General features: G+C 42.1%; 1 protein-coding gene across 1 annotated transcript in view; it reads left to right on the plus strand.

The window, feature by feature from the left end:
- The window catches only part of RNF150 (ring finger protein 150), a 216,444-nt gene that overhangs the window by 167,239 nt on the left and 25,063 nt on the right, over positions 1–24,142 (plus strand). The window contains exons 5-6 of the mRNA XM_004588141.2: positions 4,359–4,455; positions 9,145–9,355. Of these exons, the coding sequence (XP_004588198.1) occupies positions 4,359–4,455; positions 9,145–9,355 (308 nt within the window). The remainder of the gene's footprint in view (positions 1–4,358; positions 4,456–9,144; positions 9,356–24,142) is intronic.

Consider the following 24,142-nt stretch of genomic DNA (forward strand, 5'->3'; position numbering starts at 1 on the left):
AAAAAAATTGAAATTACTTCTCAGATTAGAAGCATTTACACTAAACAGTAAAAATCGTAATAGTCCTATAATATTTAAAACTAAGTTTCAATAATTCGAATGAAGGACTACCAGAACTTATGATTTAAATATTTATTATTATGTTCACTTTACTTGAAAGACAGAGACACAAAGAGCTTTTTCATCTATTGATTCACTTCTCAAATAACTGCAACAGCTAGGGCTGGGACAAGTCAAAATCAGGAATCAGGAACTCAATCTGGATCATCCATGAGGTTGAAGGGACTTGAGCATTTCAGTCATCCTTTGTTGCCTCCCAGGATGTGCTTAGCAGGAAATAGAGAATCCATGACTTGAACCAGGCACTCTGTTAGGGGACATACCTGTCCCAAGCAGCAACTTAACTGCTGTGCCACGTGCCTACTTCAGGACCTGTACTTCAGGCTTCATATTAGATGTTCTCTCTCCCCCTCCTAACGCACACACACACACATGCACCACACTGTCTCACTTGGAAATCCCATACCTATCAAATAAAATTGTTAACTCAGAGAGTTAACAGTAACTAGCCTAAGATTGGAAACCCACAAAGCAGTGGCCTGTCAAGTCTTTACAGAGAAGCTTGAGATGGTACGATACTCTCTTAGCGGGAAGGATCTTGTCTTGTTCATCATTGTAACCAGTTCTGAAAGCAGAACAGAATGCAACAAGGGAGTGATGTAACCAGTGCTATATTTTGAGAAGATAATTCTGGCAACAATGAGTGGGAAGAAAAGAACAGGAAAAGACTGGCAGCATGGAGAATAATTTAGATGCTATTGCAGTAATATAGAGAAACACATAATGAGATGAATGAGGGAGCCACGTTGAGAAATGAAAAGCAATGAATGTGACAGATATTTAGGAAGAGTGGGTGAATGAAACTTGGTGACCAGGTGGAGACAGGAGGAATACTGGGTCTAGGATGAATACTTACCCAATCAGGCAGTGAATATTTCTAGCATCAACTGGGTGCTAAATATTTGGGAGGCACAAGTGAATCCACCAAGCTAGGGTTATTAATTGGAGGATACATCCATTGAGCTCTTCAAAGATAAAAAAAAAAGCAATAGTAGAGCTATAGAAATGTTGACAGATATACATTGAATTTTTAAGGAATTGGCACATCTGAAATCTGTAGGGCAAGCTGAAAACTTGTAGTCAAGAGCTGATGGCTTAGTCTAGAGAAAAAAAAAAATCTCTTCTCAAGGAAAACTTCTGAAGAGATTTCCAAGGAAAGGCACTCCAGATCATGGAGAGTAATCAGTACAAGAACCAGCACAGGACAGGCATTCGACATATTGGTTACCCTCCCATTTGGGAGGCTCACAACCTGTATCAGAGTTCCTAGGTTCAAATCCCAGCTCCATTCCTGATTCTAGCTTCTACTGATATGTACTATTGGAGGCAGCAGATGATAGCTCAAGTAATTGGGCCCCTGCCTGCCATGTGGGTGATCTCTGACATTTTGGAATTATCAGTTCCTGGGTCCAGCCCAGGCACTTGAGGAGTGAACTAGCAGACAGAAGATCTCTCTCCCTGCCCCCTTTCTGACTCTGTTTCTCTCCATCTCTCTCCATTAAAGTAAGTAAAATAAACCATTTTTAGAAAATAGCAATGTAGTATGACCAGAATATGCAGAGAAAAGCCATAGGAGGGTCAAAGGATCATTGCCAATCATTGTGCATTGGGAGCTTGGAAGGGCTGGAGTAGAGCTAAGTCCCTCTTTCATATGAGGCAACTAAGGCATGGCAATATGAAGCAGTTATTCAGTATGCAATACTGTTGAAGTATTAAAACAGCTGAGGATTGGCTGTACTGTCAGCTTCCTTCCAGCACATGGGCAACAGGCATAGCACAGGGCTACTTCACAGGAATGTCAAAGGTACCAGAAGGTTTGGTGTTTTCCCAGAAGCAACGGAAATTGATGAGCAGGCTCAGATTTTGGAACCTGTCTCCTAAGTGTAGAGCTCCTGCGCAAGGGATCAGTGTTGCATTTGAGGATGCAAGGAACGGCTTCACCCAACTTGGGCGCAAATATCTGCATCTCTCCAATGCCATTCTTGTTGTTAGCCACCTTCCAGTGGCTAGCTCAGCACTTTTTGTTTTGTTTTGTTTTTTGGTTTTTTTTAAACATATATTTTTATTGCATTTCCTTTTTTTTAAAACTAATTACATTGCATTATGTGATACATTTTTTTATGCACTGGGATTCCCCCCGCCCCTCCCAAAACCCTTCCCCCATGGTGGATTGCTCCACCTTGTTGCATTTCCATAGTTCAAATTCAGTTGACATTCTTTCATTGGAGGTATTTACCAAGCATAAAGTCCAGCATCTTATTGTCCTGGTAAGTTCAATGGTTTCTTGGTGAGACCATCTCTGGTCTGAAGGTAGAGCCGGCAGAGTATAATTCCCATCAATTAAAAGTCCCAACATAATATTTCCAACCATTTACAACATTATGGCATTAATTGACATGGTATTGATTAACCAATATGTTAATAGGAAAATGCCGGTTCTCAACCACAACCTGTGACTTCTTCATAGACATTTCAATTTTGGTTTATATTCAACCGTATTCTATACACCTTAAAATGGCTTAGATTGCTATTCAGCTGTGTCATGCCTATTTTAATTTTAGTATTTAGCAGTTTATAGCATTGAAGCATGATTTCACTGAACCTGGCTGTTTTTCGGGTGGTCTAACTCTATAATTCTAACAGGATATATGTCAACAGTTTAGGTGTAGCTCAGCACTTTATTGCATTCTGCCTCAAATACTATTCTTTTCTCCTTCCCTGTCATGTGGGCAATTTTCGTGTAACTCAGTGTTTTCATTTCTTCAGCGACACCTTCCCTGAACACCTGAGCTGGGATAAATCTCCCAGATAAGTATATGCATAACCCCAAAACTCCCTGATCATGTAATGTGGTATTGTACTATCCTCACTGTCTAGCTGAATGCATTATTTTTCCAGGAGCTACCTCTCCTGCTTCCCCAAGGGAAGGAGCCGTATCATCATCACACTCATTCTCAGTTTTGAGCACAGTTCTTGCTTTCCTAGGAAAGTCCTGCAGAAGCCCTCCTGACATCCACATTCTAGTGTTCTCTCTCTTCGTACCCCAGCAGGTATGAAGAGTAGTCTGGAGGGTTGTTCATAAGAAGAAAAGTTTTTGCCTTAAGCAGCTTCTTAGAGGGCATCTGCAAGCTGTGTGGAAGGAACATTCAGTCAGGGAGACCTTCTGCCCTTACTGTGTGTCTGCCTCCCCTTCTCCTACTCCTCACACCACGGCAAGGCTGCTGAGCACAAAAGCTGCACGGACAGCACAGTTACCCACAGAAAAACCACAGAGCCTTGCACTCTGGCTTCTGACTTGACATAACAACTTAAAATATCATTTCTGTTATTAAATGCCTCCAAGAGCTCTTCTGCCTTTTTGTGTTGGATCCCAAATGTTAATGGAAATAAGTCTTCACTTAGCAGCTATCCTGTGACTCTGGGAAAAGAAATGTGAATTTTTTTTTCTTTTAAATAACTTTTATTGTCTACGGCCATACCACCCTGAATGCGCCCGATCTCGTCTGTCTCAGAAGCTAAGCAGGTTCGGGCCTGGTTAGTACTTGGATAGGAGATAAATAACATTTACTAAGTCGTCCTGCAAGGTCTTTTTGAGTTTTCTCACTTGCATTTTTTGATTAAATGATCTTTCTTTAAAAAAAATTTCTCAGACCCAGCACAATGGCTCAATGGCTAAATCTTCACTTTACATGCACCAGGATCCCATATGGGCGCTGTTTTGTGTCCTGGATGCTCCACTTCCCATTTAGCTCTCTGCTTGTGCCCTGGGAAAGCAGTAGAGGATGACCCAAGTCCTTGGGACCAGAATGAAGGTCTTCACTCCTAACTTCAGATGGGCTCAGAACTGGCTGTTACAGCCACTTAGGGAGAGAATCAATGGACAGAAGATCTTCATCTTTGTCTCTCCTCCTCTCTGTAGATATGCCCTTCCAATAAAACAAGTAAATACTTTATTTTTAAAAAAGGAAGAAAATTTTGTTCCCACATTCTCTATATTTTCTAAAACTTGGGAACCTGGTTGTAAAATCATATAGGCAATCCTGGGACCTAGGCAGGTGTTGATCATATCATCCCAGGGTGTAATGGGAAATACTTTGTCCCAAACATCAGGTGATGAAGCGTCAAATTTTGGCTCTGCCAGTGTTCAGTGGAGTGAGTTCAGTCTAGTCACTGGGCTATAGTGGATGAAGTTGTCTCTGAAGTTACCACCCCTCTAAGATGTGTGATTCTCATTGCAGGCATCTTTTCCACAAGTCCTGTGTTGATCCCTGGCTTCTAGACCATCGCACCTGTCCCATGTGCAAGATGAACATTCTTAAAGCCCTAGGGATCCCGGTAAGCACAGCACAGCCTACAGCTTCATAATGTCTGTCTTTCTGCATTGCTCCCAAAGCAAGAAGAAATCATCTTACCCAGATTTCCTGCATCCCCTATTCCATAGCATTGGCACCATCCAGTGAGGCCCCAAGAGAACTCCCATGTCTGAAAACATTTCTCCTCTCACTTGTTCTCCATTCACACACTGTGTACTTGTCTGTGAGTCAAGATGGTGTGTGTGTGCCAGCAGAGGCACACAAAGCCAGCTTCACATTGCTAGCCCCATGCCTCATCACCACTGCTTGGTCAGTAAGCCATCTGCATGTCACAGTCACTGGTGTTCTTGCTCTTCAGTCACCCACTTCCTCCCAGCATTAGGAGAGAAGGACAAAGACTGAGATTCAGGCTCAAAACCTCAAACTCACTCAGATATTTGTGGAGACCTTGACTGAACAGAAAGCCCAAGCTATAGCCTCTAATTCAAGCACTTCCATCAGATTTGATCCATCAGCCCCACACCTCAAAGAGAATCCCAGCTGGTGGCCTGATGCTGCAGGGAAAGACTTTCCCAAGATCATGTCAAGTGAATCACACGAACTGGTATTTTTTGAAACATTAGCAGCTGTGCGTTAACCTTGTTAAGCATGCAGAAGCAGAACCACCAAATCTGAAGGCTACATAGAGCAATACGAGGAAACATCGGATGCCATGTACACGAAGCCAGGTAGAATACAGATAGCAGATTCTCTCTTCCCACTCAACTTTGCAGCAACATCTGAACTGCCATTCCTTACCACTCATGGTGGAGCATAAAGAGAATCTTAATGATCCCAAGACATCAGGCCATATATCAAAGGTTCTCTTTCATGCCGAAGGGCTAGTTGTTTTAGGATGATCACAGTGATTCAGGCACACCTGAAGCAAGATGAGGACACATACAGGCTGAACTTTCTGTCTTATACCAGTTGCCTCCTTGCTAGCTGTACACGTGTTTTACAAAGTTGATATGCCAAACACAGATCAACCTGTGTGATAATAGCTTTGAGCTAGATCTTAAGCAGAAGGCATTAAATGTTCTCACCAGACCAGTAAATGCTTAGTGAATCCAGGGTGGAAATCAATTACAGCAAAAATGAAACATCAGTAAAAATCCGATGTCTCTACCAGATACTGGCAACAAAAAATCAAATTCAATTTTTCTGATTTTCACATTTTTAGCTGTGGCTGGTCATTTTAAAGTAGAGAAGAAGTGCAGATGTATATATGTGTGTGTGTGTGTGTGTGTGTGTGTGTGTGTGTGTGTGTGTGTATCTGTCTTTGGCCTCCAGAATACTTAGAATTTTAACAGTCAACAGAAGACAGTTGCATCATTTGACCCAATTCTTCTAGATCAGGTTGTTTTCTAAGAAAAGGCATCAGTCACCTTGCTCTTTGATCAGGACAGTGAAACCAAGTAACCCTATAGCATTTCACTTCAGACTTTTCCCATGAACATATAACTTTTTAAAATTAACTGTAACTACAGATATTTATTATTTGGGGGGAATGACTTTTTGACTTGTTTCTAAAATTAATAACTTTTAATGCTTAGCAGCTGGGCAATCTCACCATAGTTTGATGTCTTCCTTCTTTGGACAAGATTTTGTTTATTCAGCGCACTGGACTCCCACAAAATAAACATCAGTAGCTTTTTTTGGATTCTGCCAAAAAATGTAACGGTTAAGCAGAGAAGAAGAGGACATACATCTAAGCTCACTCCCCAGAACAAACCATCCTTACTGAGTGTGGCATGTGCTGTATGATACTTCTCACAAAGCACCAATGCCTGTGTCTACCTTGCGTGCCTTCTGAGCACTTGCCATTTGGACCCTAAAGAAGATGAAGTCAGATCTGGGAGGATGTCTGCGTGTGGTCACATTCTCCCCTTCTGCCATTAGATCGCTCAACGTCTAAATCCTGCTGATGAGGTGACTTCTATTCTCTTCTTAAGACTTTTCCATCTCTTTGGAGAAGCTTGCAGGCTTCTCAATCACAAGAGCCTTTGTCTAACAAGAACCTCTTAAAGAAATTACCTCCTATCTCCCTTTATTCCATGTAGTTAATTTTTTCTTATTCAAGGAAAATTGAAAAGAGCCTGTCACTTTGTTAATTGATGTTGCGGGTCCTTCCTTTCTATATCCCTATATACACCTTACACTATGAGGTCCTGAAATTTCATCTAGCAAATATTATATCCGATCAAACTGTGCTTGTCTGTTACCAGTGTCAGTCTCACTGAGCTAATTAACTCCTCTCTCTCTTTGTATCAACTGAGAGCAAGAAACACACAATTAAAAAATGTTGATAGCCAGGAACAACACTTTGAAAACTATGTCAGTTGTTATTGCATATGTGATTGTATGCAGATGTTTATGAGTGAAAAAACAACCCACAGAACCCACTCCTTGTAAAACCTTCCCCCCGATAAGCCACACCATTGGTTTGCTTTCTTAATTGTCTTTACATAGTGTATATGACTTTTGCAAAGTTCTTAGAACACTTTGTCACAAACACCCCCTTAACTGATCTAAAAATTAAATAATATTATATAGCTTTTTTCTTAAAGATCAGTGTGATGTGATTGCTTCACTTTGTACTGCTTGGGAGTCAGGGGAGAGATTTGGGGGAAAGGGATGAGGAAACGGAAAGCCAAAGACATCAGCAAAGGATTGCCTTGTATGTGCTGTAGGATCGAAAGTGGCTGCCCTGTCTGGCAAGGAAGCTCCTTAGGAAAGGTGGTCAGTGTGGGAATTAAAGGTGAACTAGTAATCTGTCAGAGAGCCATTGCAGACCCTGGGATTCGAAAGCAGGGGTGATGGAGACATAGGACCTCACGAACAGGCCAGCCTAAGCTGAAGCAGGGGGATAAAAAAACACAACAGGAGTCTTGACAGAGTTCATTGAAAGTACATAAAATGGAAAAATCATGCATGGACCACAAAATTTTTTGCCCCAGGCTTAACTTTTCCTTTAAGTCTGTTGTCCATGGATGTTTTCAAACATCTATAAACTAAAGTGAAGCCAAATTTTTGGATGGGCCACACTTTAAAATGTGTGTTTTGTGATGCCGTAGAACCTCAAATTCATTCTTTAGGCTGTAAGAAGGATTATATTTGTATGAGTGTGTGTGTGTGTGTGTGTGTGTGTGTGTGTAGGAATGTACCAGTGAAAGAGTAGAAACTACAATAAACTACAGATGGCTTAGTAAACTAAGGGCAAGGAGAGATTGATGCTAAGAAAGCATCCACAGACAGGCCTACTGATGCACAGTATCAATCAAAATGTTTAGAACATTTAGTGAATTGGTCATCGTATAGGTTAACATCTCACAAATTCAATATCAATGAGTTGACTCACTTTCTGTGAAGATGGAGAAGGCAACAAAATAGAATTTGCATTTAAGGGTTTGTGACCACTGATGGCAGATGTTACACATTTAAGAACAGAAAACTGGGATCAGAGTCCAGCACTGGGGATTTCTTGTTCTGTGTTCCCACTGAGTCCTGGAGTTATAGCATGTTTCTTTTCATAAATGTTGAAATAGTGGTTGTCATGCGAAGGCATTCAGTGTCAACCCAAAATCTTCCCACAATCCTGATCATCATGTCCTAAATATATTGGGAGTGCAAACTATATAATGGTCATCCCTCAACATAAAGTTGAAGTCCAAATCAGAGCAAAAAATTGCTACCTCTTAATATTTCTTAGTGGTAATTAAGAAGATCCTCCTGCCACTGTTTTATGGAAATGTTCACGAATTCAGAGAGAAACACACTGAATGCAATTTTAAAACCTTGTTTGTGGGAGAGAATTAAATAAATTCATATTACATCAAATAGAAGAACTGAGATCAAAGAGTCAAACTTGTGACGAGAATATCTTGCCTACCAATACAATAGTCCTACAGTGCTGATGACAGGACTTCCTTATAAAGCAGAGGAGTTTCATTGCATTATGTTCAAAGGGAACTGTCAGGAAAATTGGGGAGGGATCAAATCATCTTTCAGTGAATGGCTGATTAGACAGTATGATCTCACTGTTTTAATTCTTCTGTTTCAATTTAGAGGATTTGACTAAAGTATGATCAATTTCATTTTGAGTGCTTACTGGTACTTTGCTGTAGCTATTTTTAGCCTATGTGTTTTTAAAAGTAGCTTTTCCCTGCACTTTTCTTTTTGTGTTTCTGTGTGTGCATGCAACTTTGACGAAACTACACAGTGAGTCAGATTCTGTCCTCCCTTCCACTCTCATATCATTAGTATATTTGTAAACAGTGTGTGAGTCTTTGAGAATAATTACCAGCTGCCAGCTCTCTCCTATGTAGGGAGTAAATGCTAAGCATAAAGCAATGCTAACATTATAAATAAATGTCGTTTACTGCCCCTAAGTTATCATTCAAATATACAAATTTTTGCTTCTACTGGAATTAAAACGTTATACCTAAATCTAAAGGGAACTTTCAGAAAGGAAATTTGGAGTTTTTTTTTTCATTGTTAACATTACAGAAACTATATGCAGAATGCTCAAATTAAATTAAATTAAAGCACATCAACTTACAAAACAGTGAGCAACCTCATTTTTTGTTAAGATGAAATACTTAGATTGAAAGCTTTTGGTCTCTAAATTGATGGCATGAATTAAGAAGGAATTTTTTTCTGCCACCATCAGCCCAATGCCGACTGCATGGATGACTTACCCACAGACTTCGAGGGCTCTTTGGGAGGTCCACCAACCAATCAGATCACAGGAGCAAGCGACACGACAGTGAATGAAAGTTCAGTCACTTTAGATCCTGCTGTCCGGACTGTGGGTGCCCTGCAGGTGGTTCAGGATGCAGACCCCACCCCCCAGGATGGAGAAATCATCTTTACCACCAACAGTAAGTTCTACTGTGCTTCTAGGTGCCTTAGCCAAAGAAACTATTGTCTTAATGGTAATCAAAGAAAATGTACCTGTTCTTATGAAGAAAAAGAAAATCACGTGTTGTGAGGCTCCATAGTCACACCTGTTGGAACTTTAAAAGCCCAGCTCTTTCCAGAGCCAGCAGACCAAACAGCTCTGTGTGGCCATACTCTGGTCTGCACCACTGACATCAACACACACCTACAACAATGCTATTCTCCTTGTTTCTTTCCCCCATAGTGCCTGAAGCAGGTAGCGGGGGGGGGGGGTCTGGCCTCTGGGAGCAGAGAACAGGTGAGTGAAGAAACTGTTAGTGATGCTCAAATGGACTGAGACAGGGCACAGTTGCACTTGTTCTTGTGTATGAGCTTGTCTGGACTCTGTGTAACAGGCTGTTCCACCTGTTGCAAAGGAACATTCAATAGACATTTTTACAGTACAACCTAAACCCTTGTCCACAGTAGCCCTGCAGATTAAAATTTTTTTTCTGCCGGAGATATCTTCCCGTCATTTCCAGCAGAAACACTCTCCAAGTATCCTATTCTATTTGACAGTCATTCACATGAAAGTATTAAAATGTGTGTCAGCATTGAAGCAAAAGTCTGACATAACCACCATTCAGTCTGAAATAATAGACACAGGACACCAGGGGTTCTAAGAAAGCCCGCTTGCAGTTTAGTTTGTGATAGAGGCTTTTGGTCTCCTGCTAAAGAGTCATGTCATCTGCCAGCAGGAATAATTTGACTTCTTCCTTTCCAATTTGTATCTCCTTAGTTTCCTTTCCTTGCCCAATGGATCCAGCTGAATCTTCCAAAGCTATGTTGAATGAAAAGTGTTCAGAGTGACCATCCTTATGTGCTTTCAGATCTTGGGTAGAAATGCTTCCAGTGTTTCCTCATTCTATGTGATGATGGTTATGAGTTTGTCGTGTGCTGCCTTTGTTATGTGTTGCATTCTTAAAAGAATAGGTGGGTATTGCAATTCCAAAACAAAATGTATTGCTCTTTGTTTAACATTTTATTTTATAATTCTTAGAACATTTGGTCACATTCAATTTTAATGTAGACATTATATGCATTTTCCTTGAAAACAGAGCCATCAATATCACAAGGTGAGGGATTCATGGCAGTGGTCGTGACACTGGGAAAAAATGAGTGTTTTGTCTTGTGCCTGGAATGATTCAGCTTAAAAATGCCTAAATATTCAATGATATGACATACACATAATTTTTTACTGTATATATTAAGTTCCACAAATAAGAAAAAACACGTGATATTTGACTTTCTGGGTTTGGCTTTTTCATTTACATAGTCATCTCCAGTTCTATCCGTTTTCTTGCAAATGTCAGGAATTCACTCCTTGTATGACTGAATAATATTCCATTGCATATATATGCATGCTCTTTATTTAATGATCAGTTGACGGACATTCAGATTGATTATCTTTGCTGTTGTGAATCAAGCTGTTATAAGATACAGGAATGCAGGTATCTCTCTCATCTGCTGATTTCATTTCCATTGGATATATTCCCAGGTTTGAGATAGCTAGGTTCTAAGGTAGACCTATTTTTAGTTTCCTGGGGAATTTCTCTACTGTTTTCCATAATGATTTACCAATTTTGCATTTCTACCAACAATATATCAGAAAACGTTTGTCTCCACAACCTCACCAGCATCTGTTCTGTTTTGATTTGGGGATAATAATCGTTCTAACTGGAGTGACATGATACCTCATTGTGCCTTTCACTTTCATTTCCCTGATGGCTAGTGATCCAGAGTGGTTTTTTTTCCAAGTGTCTAGTTCTCATTTGTGTTTCATCCTTTGAAAATGTCCTGTTTGCTTCCTTTCCCTGTGTCTTAGCTGAACAGCTTGTTTTGTCGTGGAGATCCTTGAGCTCCCTCTATAATCTGGATATTAACCTTGTATTGGAGGCATTGTTGGCAGCTATTTTCTCACATTTTGTTTCCTCTTCATTTTGCTAAGTGTTTTGTTTTGTAGTGTAGAAGCTGGTTTTAAACCAATGCCTTGCAGTGATTTCTGTTTCCCTCTAGTAACTTGACGGTTTCTGGTCTGAAGTTTAGATTCTTAGCCAACTGTGAACTGATTTTTGTATAGGGCAGAAGGTGGGCATCTTGTTTCAAACTCTTGCATGTGGAAATTCAGTTTTGCACTATCATTTATTGAAGAGATTTTGCTGTCACTGGGGAATGATTTTAGCCTGTTTGTCAATGATCAGTATTTGTAGATGTATGCATTACTTTCTACAGCTTCTATTCTGTTAATAAAAATAACTGACTATATAGAAAATATGGGCCTGCTTGGGTTCCGGGATCTGCTCCATTCAGGAACTTGTAATCACTTAACAATGCTGAGCACCAAACACCAGTTCACACAAAAGCTAAGGCTCTGGGCTTGTCCAGCAGGATATCCTATTACCTGACATGATGATGGATCAACAGAGGGGTCACATTAGGTAGGGCCATGACATTAACTAGCACTCAAGAACTATATCCAGGGTTAGATTCTGTGGGGGATGTGTGGGCCAAACCCTGTGGAAATTCTAGCCCCACTGGTTAGCTCAAGAGTCAGGGTGGTGATTGACTAAGCTAGGTGTGACCAAGGAGCTTGCCATCAATCACAGGTAAAGGAACCCACAACAATCTGGACTGGTCAAGGCAACAGCACCCAAATGTGCATCCTGAATAGGGTGTGGGGTGGGCCGGGCTACAACGTTCACCAGCTCATACAAGGCCAAATGGAAGGCCAGACTGCGCTGGGCACTGGCCTAAACCAATGGCATGTATGAGAACTGGGTCTGGGAGTGGATCAAGTGGAGGAACTTGGGAAACTCTCTTGGTGAGTCATAGCTCCCACTGGTGAACATATGGTCCAGACCTGGGAGTCGGACAAGCTGGGCAAAGTAGCTCCAACAGCTGGCAAATGTGTGAGTCGCGATTGGAACGGGATGTACTAAGCAAGACAGAGCAAACCTTAGCCTACAAGTGAAACTAGAAACCAGGATGGAACACAGGTCATGCCGAGCTAGGCTCTTGCACCTACTGGTCTGTGTGAGTCAGGGACGCTAAGCCACAGTGTCTAAGGCAGAGGCCAGGAAAGGTGGGGGGCTGAGCCAAGCTGAGTCAGAGCAACCACTGGAATGCGCGTGATCTATGGCTGGGAACAGGCCTGGTTGGGGAGCTAAGGGGACACCCTAACTGGGTTGAGGTTCCCACCAAGGCGCAGGGGCTGGAATGGGGGATGCATTCTGATCAGGATACGGTTGTAGTCTCCCTTGGCACAAGTGTGGACTGGGACTGGATTCACCAAGCCAGGCCAGACTCCAGCACCGTCTGGTGTCCTGGAGGACCAGGGTAGATGTGGGATGGACTAGGCTGGGTCTCAACCCCTACTGAGCCATGTGTGAGCCATATGTGGGTATGGACCAGCCATGGCTGGGCTAAAACATCCAACAGCAAGAACCAGTTTGGGTTGAAGGCCAGTCAGGAAAAGCCACTGCTCCTGCTGGGACAGGAGGTGAACTGAGTAGGGCTGGCTCATGGACCGCCTGGTATGCATAAAATCTGGCAATGGGAGGGATTCTGATGGAGGAGCCTGGGCAATTCTTCTGGCAGGACACAGACCCTGCAGATAAGCGCAAGAAGCATGATAGGAAACAGCCCAGAAGAGGCCTTGGAAAGTTTCCCACTGGTATACATTTGGCATGGGTCGAGGGCGGACCAGGCTGAATCAGTTCACGTCATCCACTGACAAGTCCAGGCACCAGAACAGAGTGTGGGTTGAGCCAGGTTCGGGCATGGCAAAAACCAGTGCACAATATGGAATGCCAAGGTGAGGTTGCCTACACCGGATGTGACTGCAATGCTCAACCAGCACACGTGAGAATCCGGAAGGGAGGGGGCAGAGCCAGCAGGGGGACTACGGGGGGCGGGGGGGTTCCCTTGCTGGACAACTACTCCCACTGGAGAGCATGAGCTGGGATGGGGACAGACTAGACTAAGCAGGGCTACAACACCTGTGCGCCTCATGTGGACTAGAACAGGGAAAAGCCAAGCTGGGCTGATTATTCCTACTGGTGCAAACAAAATTAGAGTGGGTGAGGGTTGTTTGGGTTAGCCACAGCATCAGCAGGCAGAAGCTGGCACTGGGAGCTAATTCTGTCAAGTCAAACCACACAACCACCTGGAGAGTGCATAATCCAGGAGTGGGAGTGGCCTGGGAGGGAAATTGTGAGCTCCTCCCTCTTAGGATACCACTCCCATGGGAGGGCATGAAAACCAGGACTGGGGCTGGGGTGGCTAGACAGAGAGGCACCCAACAGCATGTGTGTGGGCTGGATAGTTGAGCTGGTTAGATGAAACTAAGCTTTGATACCCATTGACATGTACGAGAGCCAAATGGGATGTGGAACAGACTGGACTAGTCTGCTACACATACTGGCAAACCAGGGTAGGGGGCGGGCCTGGTGGGGGTTATTGTGGGTCGCTCTGACTAGGCTGCAGCTCCCACTGGTTTATGTGAGGGCCAAGTATGTGCTGGGCTGAACCAGGCTGGACTGCAACACCCATTGGTTCCAACGGAAGTCGGGGCTGAAAACAGAACCAACCCAGCAATTGCAAGCACCAGCTGATCGAGGCGATGGACTGTGCCGGGCCCTGTGCTTGCTAGTACATACAAGAATCTGGTCTGGGAACACCTCAGACAATGTTTCTTTGGGGAATCTCCCCAATCGAACTGCTGGACTCAGAACCCTAACCAAGAAAAGACAGAAGACGGAACAAGTCAATCAAAACCACCTCAGCTATATGTTGGCAGCGAAATACTGGGCAAATGGAGACGCTATGATGGACTATGTCAATCAGTAGATGCTTCAACAACCTCATCGTGCTTGGAGTGGCAAGATTGGCAGCTATTCATAACTGGTGAACTATCAAAACCACTTGAGCAAGTATCTCAGAGTATGCCCTACATCCAGGACCTGAGGTGGGTGGGAAACTGGCTGGGGCTTCTCCCTCTGTATCCTCCTTTACCTCATATAAATGAAGGAAACAATATGGAAATAATAGTCTTACCCACTTTCCTATAGCCCTTGAACCTTTTTACCCTAATTAACTATGTAAAGATTGTCAAAACTATAACAAAAAAATGAAAAAAAAAGATAATTTGGAAATACAAAAAATATAGAAAAACAGATTGAAGTATTAGAGATTGTTTTCTTTTTCAATTAGCTTCTATTTTTAAAGACAGTTGTGATCTTTAAAGAGTTTATAAAATTATGTCAAATATATAGGCATGTCTTTTTATGAAAAAAGATTAAGTTTCATTGTTGGAAGATTGAAACAAAAATTTTTAAATGGAAACCAACATTGTGGCATAGTAGGTTATGCCTCCACCTGCAACACTGTTCCTCATATGGGCATTGTGTCAATCCCAGCTCACTGTCTATTTGCCTGGGATAGCAGTAGAGGATGGCTCATGTCCTTGGATCCCTGCCCCCACATGGGAGACCCAGATGGGGTTGCAGGCTCTGGGCTTTGGTCCCAGTCATTGTGGCCATTTGTGAACTAATTAGCTCTCTCTGTCTCACTTTGTCTTTTTCTCACTCTCTGTAACTGTTTCAAATAAATAAATAAATACTTTTTGAAAGGTCACTTAGAGTTCCACTATGGCCTGTTTCCTGATAATCTTACAATACAACTGAGATAATCCCAAGGGGTTTGACCGTTGAGTATTATAATATTTTCACAGAACCTGCACAGCAACATGTATGTGCTTCATACATCATGGCAATTTTCAGATGACAAATGAGAAAGCATTGTGATTCAGTGTGTATTAAAGTATATCCAAAATGAAATCAATATAAACACAAGAGTAAAATAGAAAATTATGGACTTGTATCCATGTAATCTATAATCCCCAAAATGCTTTTCTGTTGTAAAATTCTATCCGCGAGTTCAGGTCATTGCAGGCAATAGGTGAATGGTTAATGAATGACTTGAGGTGAAAACAATCAATTTAAATTTGAATCAAGGGCCTTCAAATGGGGTGGGCTTCTGTTTATGACAGGAGAAAAATACTTGGTAATTTCAAATGAACGCTATTGGCAAAGATGAGATGAAGAGACAAGAAGATCCAGACCATATTTGTAGTCAAAAGAGATACATAGACGAGAAACACCTAGTTTCTTCCCCAAATAGGTATTTATTTTACCAATAAGTGAGCAAACACAAATGTATAATTAAATGAGTAAGAAGTTGTTTTCCTGAACAACCCTGTAACCAACTCTTAATGCTATGCAAAAGTGGTATGGCTGGAGCTATAATATTCCTAATAAATCACAAAAAGACATCCACTGGTTGGACATGACTTTTTTTCACATTACCCTTTCCTTCCGCTCAAGCCCCCAAACCCAGAAAGTGACAAGCCGAGGAAGAAATCAGGGTAGCTAACAAATCCATAGCACCAGGCACTCTGTGAAATCTGTTTTGCGTTTTAGCTCACAATCACCCTATTTTTATCCTCACTTTACTGATGCAGAAATGGAGTCAGAGAGACAAGAGTAACAGACCCAAGGTCACAGCCTGGTGACAGGCAGAGCTGGAATTCAGATGGGGTGGCTAGCTCCAGAGCCTCACACTTCACTTCTCTGTGGCCAGAGAATAAAACGACCATTGCTCACTCACTTTTCGTTTTGTTATATATTCATTATTGACATTCTTCTAAATCCCTTGAAAAATCTAAATGTGTTCATATCCCACTTTGACTCTCGTCTCTCCACTTCTGGCAGATAATGTTGGGATGCTGGTGATCCAGCGCCTATCAGAATCATTTCAAACTCCTGAAAGGAAGGTAGAAAACAGATTGCCTTTGCAGTTAAGATGGAAAATCTGCCATTAAAGGATCATTCTCAGCTTCTGGGAAAAGATGGGAAAAACAAAAAGAAAAGAAAGGAGGTGGGAAGAGAAGGAAGGCACTGGTGCTGGCACTGTAGTGTAGTAGGGAAAGCCTCTGCCTGAGATGCTGGCATCCTCTGTGGGCACTGGCTTGTGTCCAGCTGCTCCACTTCTAATCCCACTCATTGCTAATGGAAGCAATACAAGATGGTGCAGGCATTTGGGCCTCTGTACCCAGGTGGGAGACCTTAATAAAGTTCCTCGATGCTGGCTTCTGCTTGGCCTAGCTCTGGCTATTGCATCTATCCACTGGATAGAAGAACTCTTTCCCATTCTCATCCTCTCTCTCTCTCTCTCTCTCTCTCTCTCTTTCTCTAACTCAATAAGTCTTAAAAAAAAAAAAAGTAATAAGTCTTCTTTACAAAGATGGAATGCATTTATAAAGCCAAGGAAAGCCAAGTTTACCCAAAATCTGACACTGGCAGAAACACTCTATGCTTTCTAACTTTGTGCGATAATTCCCAATCACAGTGTTTCTCCTCCATGGTAATGCTAGCAACCATTTGAATGAATGTCTGACTTTCACTCACCAGTCTTTATCTGTAGGCCTAATCATCCCAAAAACATACTTTGCCTTTTTATCTGTTTTAATTTCACTTCTTTTTTATTATTATCATCATTTTATGATACAGTTCCATAAACCCTGGGATTTCCCTTATCCCCTCCCCAAGTCCCCTTCCACCCCCCTCCACTGAGTTCCCCTATATTGTTTCTATAGTATAGTTTTTCATAAACAGTCATATGTCAATCGTTAAGGGAATGGACAATTCTGATTCCCTAAGCCCAAGTATCAGTTCTTGGCTTTGCTTCCACAGGAGAAATAGTTCTATAGGACCAAAGGGAGACCCGGGCAAACAAACAGCCTTAAGTGTTTGTAGACTTCACAAAGAAGCCAAAGCAAAAAGAGACAAAAAGGAGAGGCATTGTAATCCCTTCCCCCATGATGCTCTGTGCCACTCTAGCCCTGCTCAGCAGGATCTGAAGCCTCCATTTCTCTTTCTAGGAGGTGGTAAATACCACCATCATTTCCTTATTTCACTTATGGAATCTCAGTACAAGTCCCCTGGCACTGCCTGTAGATTACCACTCTCTTGCCATTCCTTCTGTCTCCAAGTAGAAGGAACCATGGTGAGGAGCAAAGAGGGCAATGAGCAGAGCAAAGATCTCCCCCAGTACATTGAAATGAGCACCTGGCATGTCATGTTCGCCAGGAGACTTGGCCTCTAGGCTTCACAAAAGAAAGCAGCACAGACATAGGATAAATGTGGAGGCTGAAACATGGCCAGATGCAATGAAAAGGAGCAGGGATTTCCCCTGGGAAATTTCCTTTGCTCTCCCTATCTCTGCTGATCCTAGGGGGAAAAAGTCCTTGTAACTAATGCGTTGAACAGACATGGTTTCATTGTTTTGGCCACACTGACACCTGCAGTGTGCTGGGTGGGTGTAATAATCTCCTGCCCCTGTATAAAAAGCCCAGAAGGCCTAAGATTTTCTGCTTACTCTTAGGTATCTGACAATGCCAAAAATCCCTTGAAGTAACAACATCAGGCCAACACAGTTGTTTTCTTCCTGGGCTCTTCCCTTGCAACTCTCATGACCTGCGATGAAGGGGGTCCGCCTTTTGCAACCCTGTGCACCAGCAGTTTGGTTTCAGTTTTCAGACGGATTCTTAAAGTTCCCTTATCCCTCCATTGAGCTCCTTTGGGACAGAGCCCATTTGACCCCAGTCCAGCTTACCCTCCCATGTGACCAACTCTGGGGCTCTCATGGAACACCTGTCCTGTCCATCATCTCCCAGGTCTTCAATAGGTGCCAGTCTTGGAGCCCACATGGCCCATTGGCCTTCTGTCTCGTAATCACAGACAGGAAAGACCCCCTGCATTTACACAGAAATTCAGCTTTTCTGAAGTTTTGAGTACTGTTTTGCTGAGTGAATCCTCCATGGATCCTATTTCCAAGTCCCCTTGGGGGGTTTCCTTGCAGAAGCCCTTACAAGCTTGAGCTTGGGAGGGACCCCTTGACTGCTTGTTGCTCTGCTCCTAGGCAGTCTCTGCTAATATCTACACCTTCCAATCCTCTGTCCAATTTGCATTACCTCAAAATGGGCAGAAGATTTAAGAATCACAGGAGAGTGCCCAACTTTTGCTGCACAGCAAGTTAAGATGCTAGGTGTAATACCACCATCCTATATTGCTTCCAGGTGGCATTCTATATGTTCCACTTCCCTTCTGATGTTCCTGGGAAAGCAGCAAAAGATAGCCCAAGTACCTGCCCACCTTGTGACAAATCTAGATAGAATTCCTGGATTCTGACTTCATCCTGGCTGAGCTCTGGTTGTTGCAACCATTTTCACTGCTGGGAAGTGAACCAGCAGATACAATATCTATCTGTCTTTCTCTATCTTTCTATATTTGTGGCTTTAAAATGAAAACCAGTGATCGCACAGCAGGGTCCCCTTCATATGCACTGTCTACTCAGAAATGAAGCAGGGAACAAACAGAGCAGGTGAATGGGGAAGAGTCTGTTTCACGCTTCTCTGCCATCCATGATGGTGGCATCCCATGAAAACACAAGAGAATTAATACCTGAATGTCTTGGTCAGCTTTATCAAGGACCACATTATTAACTTTCCATCTCTACCAGGCACAAGCAGGCTATGTCTGCTCTAATATAAAATAATATAATGTCAAATCCAGGGATATTACATATGAATCTTATCTTATGTTGTGTCATACTTACCTATACCTTTTATAATAAGATCTTGTGATATAACTCATCAATATCAATCAACCATCTGTAAGAGAATGATTGTTTATAATTATCTGGAATGGTCAATATCCCTTTTATCCTTGTTATTGGTACTGCCCATAAATAACAAAGATCCAGTCCTCGTTGCACCTTCATTAGGGCCCTTGGATACAAGAATGAACTCACAATGTAATGACTGACAATCTCCTACACGGTTGGGAGATACTCCAGCGGCAGCATAATGGACTTGGGAAAATTCACGAAAGACACGCATTGTGACTAGGAAATATATGAAAGCTTTTCTCTTTGTGTTAATGAAGTGTTTTTAAAAGTATTCAAAATTACAAAAAAAAAAAACAAAGAAAGAAAAACCTGGCTATGGACCATCCTTTCTTGGGGAACAACAAAAGAGTATGCTTAGGCTCTTCAGAAATGCACTCACAAGACAGAAGTTGTTCAAGCATGACTAAAGCAGTCACACAAAAAAACAGTCATTTTTGTGCCAGCTGTGACAGTAACCACTGCAGCCACCCAGCAGCTCTCCAGGGACCCATAGTCCAAACCACCCATGGAAAAACATCTTAAGAGTGCACTCGGAAACTGGAGATTAGACCATGGGACAGTTTGTTGCCTGTGACTTGGTGAATTAATGTAAAATCTGGGAGATTTTTCCTTGCTGAATCTGTATTTAAATCAGCCTGTAAGTGGCATCCATTTTCAGTTTTTAAGTCCCATGTGTATTTCAAGAGCAACTGATGGAGCATTCTGAACATTCATATTCCAAAATTTTTTTTATTAAATTAATTCATTAATTACATTGTGTTGTAATTTCATAGGAACTGGGATTCTCCCCCCACTTCCCCACACCCTCCCCCCATGGTAGGTTCCAGCACCCTGTTGTGTAACCATAGTTCAAGTTCAGTTGAGATTCCCTTTTAGCAAGCATATGCCAAGCATAGAGTCCAGCATCTTATAGTCCAGTCAAGTCCAACTACTTATTGGGGAGACCCTCTCTGGTCTGAGGGCAGAGCCAGCAGAGTATCATCCCGATCAAATAAAAGCACTAACATATAAGCCCTCTGTGCTCACACAACCTGGACATGAAAACAAGAGAAAGAAGGGTGGTGTTTCTGGGTATGTGATTGGAAGAGGAAGAGGAAGGCAGGCATGAACATCACCTTTCTGTTCAGATATGCTGCTCCATTTTCTACATTCACAAAATGGCAAGTCTTGACTTTTATGCATCTGCAAATCACACGTGGATTCAGAAACGAACATGTCTATTAGATAGAGCACCTTGTGTCTCGATAGATGTGTGAGGGAGCTGCAAGAATGAGTAGTCACATCTGCTTTTTTGACTTGCATTTAAGGCTGACGTGGCTAAGAGGCTGCCCTGGACTCTGGCTGGAAGCAGTCATGAGAATGATTTCCCTTGGTGCCCATAAGATTCGCATTAGCCCTGCAAATATGATTGCTTTGATTTGTGAGCATATTCCATTATAGAAGACAAAAAAAAAATCACAGTCGGGGATTTAAGGTTTCAGACCCTACTGCCAGCTCCCCTTCAGGAAATAGATAAACCACAGTGGACTCCATCTATACAACAGGAAGCCAATGCAGATTGTGACATTCTCTAAGCAGCTGTCTCCATGTCCCTGAATATGTCAGACCCTTGGGGCAACATCACCCCATGTGTCTGAGCCCTCCTGCTCCCCAGCTCCATGCCAGCTTCACTAGCGGGACAGCTGTGCTAAACAGTCAAGACTTGTGCAATATGCCCATGCCTTGATCATTGAGTTTACCCAGATGGCAGCTCTCCAATCCACAAGGTTTTCCATGATAACATTGCTTTTCAATGAAAAACACTTGCCAATCCAAGAAAGCCCACACAGCCCCAGGCTTGCAGGGCTTTCCCTGTCTTGTGTGTCTGGTACCTTTGACAGGAAGGATTGATGATCTGCAGGTTCACAAACAGCCTGTGAGAGAATTAATCAACTGAAACCGCAGCTAGATTGCCACTTGGAGCACTCAGGCTGGCTACAACACACACCATCCGCCCGGAAGAAACTTGTCTTCCTGAAATGAAATAACTCACCAGAAGATTAAATCCATCCATTGCTGGGACTTTGTCTCAGCTGTTCTGAGTTATGTATTGATAGCACCATCTCCAGTTTGATAAATTCCTCACAAGGCTGTCCTGCTTTTGACATGTGCTCCAGCTCAGCACATAGCCATTTACAGGGTGGGTTGGGGAAAGAGCTGGTTAGCCGACCTGCCCCTTACCAGACATTGACAGGCGGCACATGAATCACAGCAGTGAGGCAGCATATGAGGGCAAGAAATGCGATGGGCTGGTCAGCATTTTTCCAGTGCTTGTGCAGGTGTAGATAAGATAACCCGACTGTTTGTATTTCATCTCAGAAGCAAATCATACATTCCATCACTCAAACATCAAGAAAGCAGGGACAGCTCAAAATGTCTTTTGGCTGACATGAGGATTGGCTTTGAACGTTCAGCATCTGAGGGTTCTGTAAGGCAAACAATTTGAAACATGATGTGCAGTGGTTCGAAGCAAAAGGTAGTAACTAGCAGAGCATCACTGGAACTTTGTGAGGGGATATGATGTCACAGAAGCATTATCTGGCCCAGAGGCAGGAAATTTGGGCCCAAGTCCTGGTTTGGCTTCCAATTAGCTCATAAACCCTTGGCAAGTCACTTACTTTGTCTGCACATGTATTAGCCTGTTGTTTCAACTGGTGAATTCTAAGCTACTCTCCAAACCCATAACTCCCATGATTGAAGTTAGAATCGTTCTTTTAGCACCTATCCAACCTTCACCAGGAAAGGTTCAAAAAGGGTGCATCCTGTAAATACTGCTTGCCACTCTTCCCTTTAGTACCACTGAGCCCACATAGCAAACAGCAGTGCCCCTGTGCTCTTCCCAGGCCATGTTCTTTAAGACTGTAGGTTATTGGAAGATACAGCACCTGCCCATCTCCGTATAAAACGAACTGCTGATCAGTGGATTAAGACAGCTAAAGCTGCCCCCGCAGAAGGGCTTGGACCATGTCTGCCCCCTGCTGGCTTCCTGTGACTCCTGTATTCAATGGACACATTCTCAGAATGTTTCGCCCTCTGCTCTTCAGTACTCCCAAGCACAATTCTTGTGGTTCTTATGCAGCTTCAGTGCAGATTGTAATAATAGTAGCTAGGACAGTGTGACATTTAAATCCACACAGTGTGTGGAGCAACTTTTCTGTAATCTGCTCTAACCTTGTTGCTAAAAAAAAGAAGAAAAAGACATTATGTTTCTTCAGCAGAGTGGTGGGTGTTAAGTCTGAGTTTATATATTTGTATGCATTTGGCTACCTGGAGGTTGTTAACTTACATCTACATAGTTTTGCATATTTGTGGTGCATTGTATTTTTACAGTATATATCACGTGTAATGCCTCATCTTCTTTGGTAAAAAAAGAAGAGCACAACCCCATGACATCATTTGGAGTTGGTTTTATGCCCATTTTGTAAAGGAGGATGCTGATGCCCAAGTACCATATTCAGAATTTTGGATCCCAAATCAAGAAATGAAACATTCTCCCGCCCAACCCCACTTTAGCAGTGAATTATATATCTACTCATGTCTCTAGCAAGTAGATTTAGATGAAATTAATGATAATCACCTTGGAGTAGCTTCATTTCATTGAAAGCTCTCTAATCTTTATGTATTACCAAAATATTTAAGCTTAGGATGTTTTATTAAGAATCTCATTAAACTGGTGAGCAAGTCGAATGCTAAAAAGTCAACATCTCTCCTTTATGAGACATGAAATGGAAAAATGTTTTGTAAAGAATGTTTAATTTAATAATTAATGTCAATCTATTAAAAAGCAGCAGGAACAAGAAGTCTTAGTGTCATCTTTCAAGGGTTCTAGGCCTGCTGTCTCCTGGAGAAAACACATTGGGTTAATTGCTGTTTCTTTCCAAGATCTCAAAGCATAACTCATCCAAAATATCTTGTTCTGTCTTTGTTACTTTCTTATACAATAGAGACATTTGTACCAAGAGAGAAAACTGGAGGCAGAGGAATTAAATCAGATTTCTCATCTTATTCCAATCTTATTTCTAGTACTGGAGCACATGACTGAACCAGTGCCCTACCAAGAAATACCCTCAGAAGTTCATTTGTTCCAGACTGAATCTAATCAAGACATACTCCTAAGTGGTGACTTAAGATGCAGGGGCTTCAGTACTGATTCTGCTGTTGAAAGAATCGTTTCAAGTCTGATTGTGATTTCTGGATACACTTGGCAGATGGATCTTCAGGCTTTAGCTCTGTTGTCTATTAGAATCCCACCAATGTATTTTTTTAATGGTATGATTTCATAGGCTCTGGGATTCCCCTCGCCCACAGGATCCCTGCCTGCACTGACTTTCACAATGCATAGTCCTTAATAAACATTCATAAGTCTATAGTTCCACCATTTAAATGTATCCTGACATTGTAGGTACAGAAAATGGCAAAGACGAGCATCCCATTGTCCAGATATATTTAAGTTTCATTGGAGTCCGTCTTTGAAAGTAGAGATGCATACTGCGCTGCCTCCTCACATCTGAATATGATAGACTATTACACAGTTAGCATACATCCCTGTAAATACAAAGCCATAAAAAAGTCAGCAACAAGATATAAGATAGAAAATATACAACAACAGAAGCTAAGCAACATGCTACAGAATGACCTGTGTGTCACTGAAGAAATTAATAAGGGAAAAGGGGAAAAAACGTTTTTGAAGAAATTACAATGAAAAAAAGATCAATGTCCATGAAATATAGCAAAAAACAGTATTTAAAGGGACTTCTATAACATCAGGGGCTTACAAACAATCAAAATGTCTCATATAAATGATTTATTAATGCATCTCCACTCCTGGGAATATATCTAAAATATCTGATAAATACACATGAGAAAGCCACCTGCACCCCTGTATTCATCGCAACACAATCAACAATTGCAAAAACATGAAAACAACCTAAATGCCCAATGAA

Source organism: Ochotona princeps, chromosome 7 (genome assembly GCF_030435755.1).
Source record: "Ochotona princeps isolate mOchPri1 chromosome 7, mOchPri1.hap1, whole genome shotgun sequence".
Taxonomy (NCBI): Eukaryota; Metazoa; Chordata; class Mammalia; order Lagomorpha; family Ochotonidae; genus Ochotona; species Ochotona princeps.